Genomic DNA, 9,051 nt, shown 5'->3' with positions numbered 1-9,051 from the left:
CTGTGTATATTTATTATGTATATATAAATACACACACATGCATGTATATATTTCAGAAAAATATGTTATGTTTATATATGAAATATATTTATTTATAATATAAATTATATGAATATAAATTTAGACATGTAAATACATGTAAATATTTTAAAAATTTATACTGTATGTGTGTGTATTTATATATACATAATAAATATACACAGTACACACTCATATATTATGCAAACAAAAACTTTTATTATGTATGCGATTAATCATGATTAATCATTTGACAGCACTAATGTATATATATATATATATATATATTAGAAATAAATTATGTAAAATGAATGAATAAATAAATAATATTTTATATTAAGAAAATTAAATCTATTTTAGGACTATTAAGATTTTTATTTATTGTTTATGTATAGTTGGCAACAACATTTAAATCTATTTTTGGACCTTTTTTTGCATCTTTTGTAATTCTGTTTCGCTCTTTTTTGTTTCTGTTCTAACAGAGACTAATCGATAAGTCGGCGGTGACGTGTTTAAAGTGGGTCCCGGGTTCGGAGCACCTGTTCCTGGTGGCTCACAGCAGTGGATGTTTGTACCTGTACAATGTGGAGCACACCTGTGGAACGACTCCGCCGCATTACCAGCTCCTAAAGCAAGGCGAGAGCTACGCCGTTCACACCGGCAAGAGCAAATCGGCCCGCAATCCTCTCCTCCGCTGGACGGTGGGCGAAGGCGCGGTTAACGAATTCGCCTTCTCGCCCGACGGGACGTTTCTGGCCTGCGTCAGTCAGGATGGATTCCTTCGCGTCTTCAGCTTTGACGCGACAGAGCTGCGAGGCACAATGAAAAGCTACTTCGGTGGGCTACTGTGCGTTTGTTGGAGCCCCGACGGACGATTCATCGTAACCGGCGGGGAAGACGATCTCGTTACGGTCTGGTCGTTTTCGGACGCTAGGGTCGTCGCTCGCGGACGAGGGCACAAATCGTGGGTGAGCGTCGTTGCGTTCGATCATTGCATCACTAGCGTTCAGGATTGCAAAGCGCTGGCGGAGTTTAGCGGAAGCGACGAAGACTTCCATGACAACGCGCAATTCAACGGAAATCGCGAACGGGCGAATAGTGCGCAATCTGGACTATCCAAACAAAACTCTACGAACGGTAGCGTGACGTACCGCTTTGGCTCGGTCGGTCAGGACACTCAGCTATGCTTATGGGACCTTACAGAAGACGTTCTGTTTCCGTTATCCAGAACGAGGACTCAAACGAACGCAATGAGCGCGGAAACCGGCGCTAATGGAAACAATAGCGCGAACTCTTCGTTACCGCGCTCGAATAGTTTCAGCAGCAGCCCGAACAGCAACAAACCGGCCAGCATCGTAGACAGCGCTTTGATCGCGACAGGCGTCGGCAAATTCGCGACGTTAGCTTTGCACGAAGCGCGTAAGGAGCGGAATCAGGAAAAGGAGCACAAACGCAATCACAGCATAAGCTACATCAGCAACAAGAGCAGCGACAAGCTCAACCAGATCATCGGTGCGCGAGCGGCTAAAACGGATGCCGCGAAGATGCTGGGAACGACCTCGTGTCCGCGCATGGAGGAAATCCCGCTGCTGGAGCCGCTGGTTTGTAAGAAAATCGCCCACGAGAGACTCACGGTGTTGATTTTCCTCGAGGACTGTTTGGTCACTGCCTGCCAGGAGGGATTCGTTTGCACGTGGGCGCGGCCTGGAAAAGTGGTGAGTAGCGACTTCTGGGTTGAGTTTAGTGTGCGATGTTATTAGTATGTGCTGAAAATGTTCCAGTCGAGATGTAGATGTGTTTGTTTCTTCATCGGATTTGGAGAAATGTAGCATTGCATCTAGGGCGTGGCGATTTGGCAAAAAATTTAAATCTCGATTTTTCCAGAACGTTTGACCGATTCTTGATTTTTTACGATTTTTAACTAGTCGACTTGAAAATGTAACTACAACATGATTCAAGTAACTTGTTCTTTATCAACCCTCTAGTTAACGAAAATTCTATTCCAAGTGCAGCACGCAGAAAAGATGCATGAACTTCAACTACATATTGTACAAACGTGTCTTATACATATTATGTGTTCAGAAATATTACGAAGAAAATGCTTTTAAAAAATCTCAAAAGTCAAGGTAATTCAAATTCACAATGACTGAAGGTATAACAGCAGTAGAGTATTATTAACTATAAATGTTCTGTAAAAACAATGAACAGCAGCTTTCAGTCTGACACCGTGATGCAAACATGAAATATCAGACATACAGTAATAGTTCTTCACAGGTTTTATTATTCGCTTGCGCTGCTTTTCCATTGTTTTTCTGTGTAAACATGGACTGTTTGACTGTTGCTCTCGCGTCTCTTGCATGAAACAGCTTTCTAAAAACACTGTGCTCAACTTGAGAAGTTCACTCCCATCTTCTTGCATGTGTTTGCTATTCCACTGCCTGCGTCACATCTTTATTAATACAAAAGCTCATTCTGTGTGAATGGCGCTTAGCGCTATATTTATTTCGGTTAATCACGTGCGCCGACATGCGGTTGGATCGTTCTTTTCTCTTTAATGTTATCACAGGCATATTGTCAAAGTGTCTACTCTAATTCTAACATTTGGTAATATTTCTATTCAAAATCGCGATTCCTAAAAAATAAAATCGTGGCAAAACATTAAATTCGAATGAATCGATAAAATCGGGGAAATCGCCCTACACTAATTGCATCACTAGCTATGTGTCCATCCACCTATTTTTATGCGCATTTTGGAATATCACATAAAAAAAACGCTGGATGGAAACGCCAAGATGCGCATAAATTTTAAAAATGTGCATTAAAAACTTACGCGCACAATTCAGTAGGATAGACTTTTTATCCGATAAGAAAAAATGCACATAAACTACGATGGAAGCACATTTACCGAATAAATTCCTCCGTGCGCATCAAAAAAAGTCATGTGACTTTGCACGATGGGACGGTCTCATTCACAGCATCTGAAATGTTGTTATGGTCGTTCTGAAATGCCTGAGGAAAGTCTATTGTATAATTGTCTTACAAGACTGTGTTTCCAAACAGCAGCATCCACCTCTGAAAGCAATGACCACATTTATTGTGTTTCGTCTGCTCGCTCTGAGGCGCAAGTAATTAATATATATGAAAATTATTATATACATTGACTTCTCCTAGTTTTCTTAGTGATGTATAGTGCCAGTTTATCAGGAAGTGACGATTTTGTTCTCTTTGACTCGTTGGATGGAAACGGTGCTTTATTTATTCGCAAATGTTTTATGCGATATTCCAGTTTTGTGCACAAGTTTAAATCACATCTTTGGATGGAAACAGCTACTGTCTCAGCAATGGATGCTCTGCAGTGAATGGGTGCCGTCAGAATGAGAGTCCAAACAGCTGATAAAAACATCACAATAATCCACAAGTAATCCACAGCACTCCAGTCCATCAGTTAACATCTGGAGAAGACAAAAGCTGAAACAAATCCAGCATTAAGACGTTTTTAACTCAAATACGAGTCTATAATCCATTACCAAAAAATATGTTCGAAGAAAGTTTTGGTAACATTCCCATGAAGTTATGAAAACATAATTTCTGAATGTTTTCTGAAATGTCCAGTTTTAAAAAAAAACGTTTTATTTGGACTCTCATTCTGACGGCACCCATTCACTGCAGAGCATCCATTGCTGAGACACTGATGCAATGCTGCATTTCTACAAACCTGATGAAGAAACAAACTCATCCTAATATTGTATGGCCTGAGGGTGAGCACATTTTCAGCTAATTGTTATATTTACCTACAGTCCCCTGTGCCAAAGACTGGAGCTTTTTGCCATATGCTTCAGTTAACAGCATTAAATAGAGCATCACTGGTTGAAAATCACTTTTTAGTTTGCATCTGTGTTAATATTAAAGTTTTGAGGCGACTGTGAACATTGTGGTCATGATGCCAAGTTTTGTTCTTGCCAAACAAACATCTGATCACTGAACCAAAGGGTTTGGGACTCAACCAGGTGAAAACAGTTAGGAAAAGCAATTATTTGACACAGTAAGTTGACACAGCTAACTTTTAGTGCATAGACATATTTAAAATGTACTCTCTTCTGGCAACACAAGATTTAAAATGACTATATTTGTCTAATCATTTGAAAGTTTGGGGTGGGTAAGAATAAATAAAAAAATGCTTTTGAAAGAAGGCTGCATTTATTTGATCAAAAATACAGTAAAAATTGTGAAATATTTTTACAGTTTAAAATAGCCATTTTCTATGTGAATCTATATTAAACTGTAATTTATTTCTGTGATGCGCAGCTGTATTTTCAGCATCATTACTGCAGTCTTCAGTGTCACACGATCTTCAGAAATCAGTATAATATGCTGCTCAAGAAACATTTCTGATTATTAGCAATGCTGAAAACAGTTAATATTTCTGTGGAAACTGATGCATTTTATTTTTCAGGATTCACAGATGAACAGAAAGTTCAAAAGAACAGCGTTTATTTGAAATAGAAACATTATAAATGTCTTTACTGGCACTTTTGATCAATTTAATGCATCACTGCTGAATAAAAGTATTAATTTCTTTCAAAAAACCTCATTTGTCCTCTTTTTTTGTCTCTTTAGGGTCTGTTGTCATCCCAAAACCAAGACAACTCTCCCAGCGGGACGGTCGTATAGCTGCTCTAACTGGACCTTCAGACGCATTATATCATGTTTGCTGAGGAACACGCATTTATTATTCACGCCGAAGCCTGTCAAGATCATATTTCACCCTAAAATATTTTACATAAACAAAATGAAGCCTATTTTTAGGACCGTTAAGATTTTATGCATTATTTTCACGACAATTAAACACATTTTCAGCCTAATTCTTGTTACTGTGATGCAATATATTGTGAAGTACAACTGTAAGTACCATAATGTATGATTAGTTTAGCTAAAAGCAAAATAATTCTGTCCAAACAGGGTGGTTTTCAATACTGTATTACAGTGTTTTTCACTAAGCTACTGATAATTGGGGAAATGTGTGTAATTGTCTTGAAAATAATGAAAATGAATGATAATTTGGGGTGAAATATGATGTTCTCTGCAGGTTTTGAGAATCAAACTGATGTTCAGTGTTTTCAGTAATTAGTTTCGTTCCCTCTTGGTTCGTTTGTCTCGCTGTATTTCTGAGCTCAGAACAAACAGACAGTCGAGGTGTTTTGCACTGATTGTTGAAACTGTGTTTTTCTCATAATTGCATTGGAACAAAAGCGGATGCGTTTCGGTAACGGCGTGATGCTTTGCTCCATCGGCGCTGGATGCTGCAATCATACTTTTGTTCAAGAGTGAAAAATAATTTGCACTAAATAATTAGAAGAAAATGGCTTTACAAATGACTCGTAAAGGACTCCCTGGAAATGCTGTAAAAGTATAAAGAGAACTAGATATCTTTTCTGAACATTTATTTTAATATTGTTTCAAATTAAACGGGTTATTGTACAATGTGTAAATATTGTAAATTACGGATTTATGATGGATTGAAATAACACAAAGTAGAAAACAGTTGTATTTCTAATACAGAGGAATTTATATATATATATATATATAAAATTAAAACGATCTTAAATACGCATTTTTTGGCTTGTGTTTCATTATCAGATGGTTGTTTTTGTTGAATATAATTACTCATTTAATCCTTGTGCTGTGCAGATAATTCATCCTTTAGCTAATTTGGTGTTAAAAATTGTTTGTAATTCTCTTGTTATGCTATATTATCACCAAATCTTCGATGCAATCCTTTTATCAACTTTTTTTCATTCAATTAACACAGGTTTTGTATTTCTTTTTTGAACTGCTTGATCGTAAGTCTCAGTTTTTGAGTGAACATTGCCAAAATGTTCCACAAATAATGCATTTTTAGTGTGGATGAGCTCAAAATCAGATCAATCAGCTCCAAAAAGAAACACAAAACCTGTGCTAATTGAATGAAAACAAGTTGCTTAAAAGATTGAATCCAAGATTTGGTAATAATATAGCATAACAAGTAGGCTGGTCATGTTTGACTAGAAACACCTGTAACAAGGTGAGAGAAAAAAAAATCACCAAAAATTAAAAAAATTATCAATTTTTTGGGAAGTTGTTTTACCCTGTGTGAGCAAAGTCAGTAAGTTTTACTCTAATGCGATAACATTAAAGGGTTAGTTCACCCAAAAATGAAAATTAGCCCATAAATTACTCACCCCCGAGGCATCCTAGGTGTATATGACTTTCTTCTTTCAGACGAATCCAGTCGGAGTTATATTAAAAATTGTCTTTGATCTTTCAAGCTGTTTAATGCCACTCAGCGGGTGTTGCATGCATCAGTCCAAAAGAAGTGAAATAAAAAGCGCCCATCCATAATAAAAAAGTGTCTCACACGGCTCCGGGGGGGTGAACAAAGGCCTTCTGTAGCGAAATCGATGAGTTTTTGTAAAAATGCTGCACATTTCTTTTGTGAAGTTGAGATATGTCAAATAACAAAACTACTTTGAAAACAAATCAAATGACTCAAATGAAAGAAATTTCACAAATGAAGGCTTTGCCTGTGCTCTTTTAATTTAAATTTAACGGCAACCACTGCATTTTAATCACGATCCAAACAAAGATTCGACATACATGCAGCATGAGCTGTTTTTAATCTAAATTATATTGTATCATTTTAAGCAAAAACAGAATGGTCTGATTATAGCTTTGTGAGATAATGCTATACATAAAACATCTGCATGAAACTATTTTGAATATGGATATTTTTCTTACAAAAACGCATGGATTCGCTACAGGAGGCCATTGTTCAGCCCCCGGAGCCGTGTGAGATACTTTTTATGGATGGGCGCTTTTTATTTCACTTCTTTTGGACTGATGCATGCAACACCTGCTGAGTGGCATTAAACAGCTTGAAAGATCAAAGACAATTTTTAATATAACTCTGACTGGATTCGTCTGAAAGAAGAAAGTCATATACACCTAGGATGACTTGAGGGTGAGTCATTTATGGGCTAATTTTCTTTTTTGGGTGAACTAACCCTTTAACTAGCATTTTCAGGAAAAAGAAAATCCTCTCTGGGTCAAAATGACCCGAACACAACATTAAAACCATTCTAAAGTGTTTTATGTTATATAATGCCACTTTATATCCTGATGAGGGATTTAACGATTCACTCAACTCCCGATACGATGTTCTCCCGATTTTATTTATTTTTTTTAACAAAATTAGATTTAAGACAAATGACAAATTAAATAAATGCTTATAAATGCTTTTATTATGTCTCATACAAAATGCTGCACATTTCTTTTGTGAAGTTGAGATATGTCAAATAACAAAACTACTTTGAAAACAAATCAAATGACTCAAATGAAAGAAATTTCACAAATGAAGGCTTTGCCTGTGCTCTTTTAATTTAAATTTAATGGCAACCACTGCATTTTAATCACAACAAACAAAGATTCGACATACATGCAGCATGAGCCGTTTTTAATCTAAATTATATTGTATTACAAAATATCTTCATGGAACATGATCTTTACTTAATATCCTAATGATTTTAGGCATAAAAGAAAAATGTATAATTTTGACCCATACAATGTATTGTTGGATATTGCTACAAATATACCCCAGCGACTTAACACTGCTTTTGTGCTGCAGGGACACATATTTTTATTGATTTGGGTTGCATCGTTACATCCCTAGTTTTGATGCTAAATCAACTCTTGCAATATTCAAATCTAAAGTTTTGTGAGTTTCTGGGCCAAACCTTTAACCACTACGCCACACAGTTTTATTCTCTGCTTGAGTTTGCAATCTTTGCCATCTGATGTGCCCAGAATTTAGTTCTTATAATTGGGAAATTAACACAGAGAGACAGTTCGGTCTTGGCACACACACAAGGAGTATTTTGATGGACATAGTTTGGTACATAAAAATATGTTTTGTGCATAAAAGACAAACCTCATAATTATGTCTTGAACATTAATTTCCAGTAAAAATGCATTGCAATTTTTTCCATTAATTTCTTCAGCACAAATGCAGTTCAGATCACTAACTCTGAGCAATAGTAATACTGATGTTTGCATTCACATAATTATATCTGGTCAATTGCATTCTAACTTATTACTCATCATACAAATTGGCACTGAACTGTTATATCCAATAGCATTATATGGCAGCAGTGGATGTGCATGTCGGCGTCTGAATGCATTGAACGCATGCTGGAGTCTTAAAGGTCAAACCGTGCTGAAGGATTTAATATCTGCACAACGTTTGTATTTGGAAAAATTGCAGGGTATTTTTAAACAGATCTGTGTGTAATGCACTTGCAGTATTCAAGCCTCGTGTTGTGTTCTGGTCATTTTGACCCAGAGAGGATTTTCTTTTTGCTGATAATGCAGTTAATGTTATGGCATTGGACTAAAACATACTGACTGTGAACTTCCCAGTTAAAAATGCCTACTAAAATTGCTATATTATTACCAAATCTTGAAGTCAATCTTTTTTATCAACTTGTATTCTTTCACATAGCATGTTTTGTATTTATTTTAAAACTGGTTGATTGTAGGCCTCATTGAACTCTTTTGTAAATTTTGCCAAAATAATGCTTTTTTTAAGTCAAAAACTGAGGTGCATGTGCTCAAATCAGTGAGGCCTACGATCAATCAGTTCCAAAAAGTAATGCAAAAAAACCTGTGCTAATTGAAAGAAAGCAAGCTGATAAAAGATTGAATCCGAGATTTGCTGACAATGAGAGATTTGCAAGCAATCTTTAAAAAGGAGATCATTTTTGACTGGAAACCCCAAAAGGATTTTACAGCAGGTTAAATGTTCAGGTATAGATTTAGTCACAGATCTTCCTCCTGAAATCCCTCAGGAGAATTAAAAACAATAAATAAATTGAGAGTATTGAGCTATAAAATCGATGATGATATTCATCTTGAGAGAAAAACCATTCTTAAGTGTCAATTTTTCAAAATTGAGATTTATACATCATCTGAAAGATGAATAAATAAGCTTTCCATTGATGT

At 36.3% G+C, this 9,051-nt stretch overlaps 1 protein-coding gene across 1 annotated transcript in view; it reads left to right on the top strand.

Annotated features, from left to right (window-relative positions):
• Nucleotides 1–5,515, top strand: part of wdr20b (WD repeat domain 20b) — an 8,956-nt gene extending 3,441 nt beyond the window's left edge. Inside the window, exons 3-4 of the mRNA XM_016541468.1 lie at nucleotides 501–1,733; nucleotides 4,636–5,515. Of these exons, the coding sequence (XP_016396954.1) occupies nucleotides 501–1,733; nucleotides 4,636–4,689 (1,287 nt within the window). The 3' untranslated portion in view covers nucleotides 4,690–5,515. The remainder of the gene's footprint in view (nucleotides 1–500; nucleotides 1,734–4,635) is intronic.
• The last annotated feature ends 3,536 nt before the right edge of the window (nucleotides 5,516–9,051 follow it).

This window comes from Sinocyclocheilus rhinocerous, unplaced genomic scaffold (genome assembly GCF_001515625.1).
Source record: "Sinocyclocheilus rhinocerous isolate Xijiao unplaced genomic scaffold, SAMN03320098_v1.1 scaffold2926, whole genome shotgun sequence".
NCBI lineage: Eukaryota > Metazoa > Chordata > Actinopteri > Cypriniformes > Cyprinidae > Sinocyclocheilus > Sinocyclocheilus rhinocerous.
This window is presented reverse-complemented; position numbering and strand designations above follow the sequence as displayed.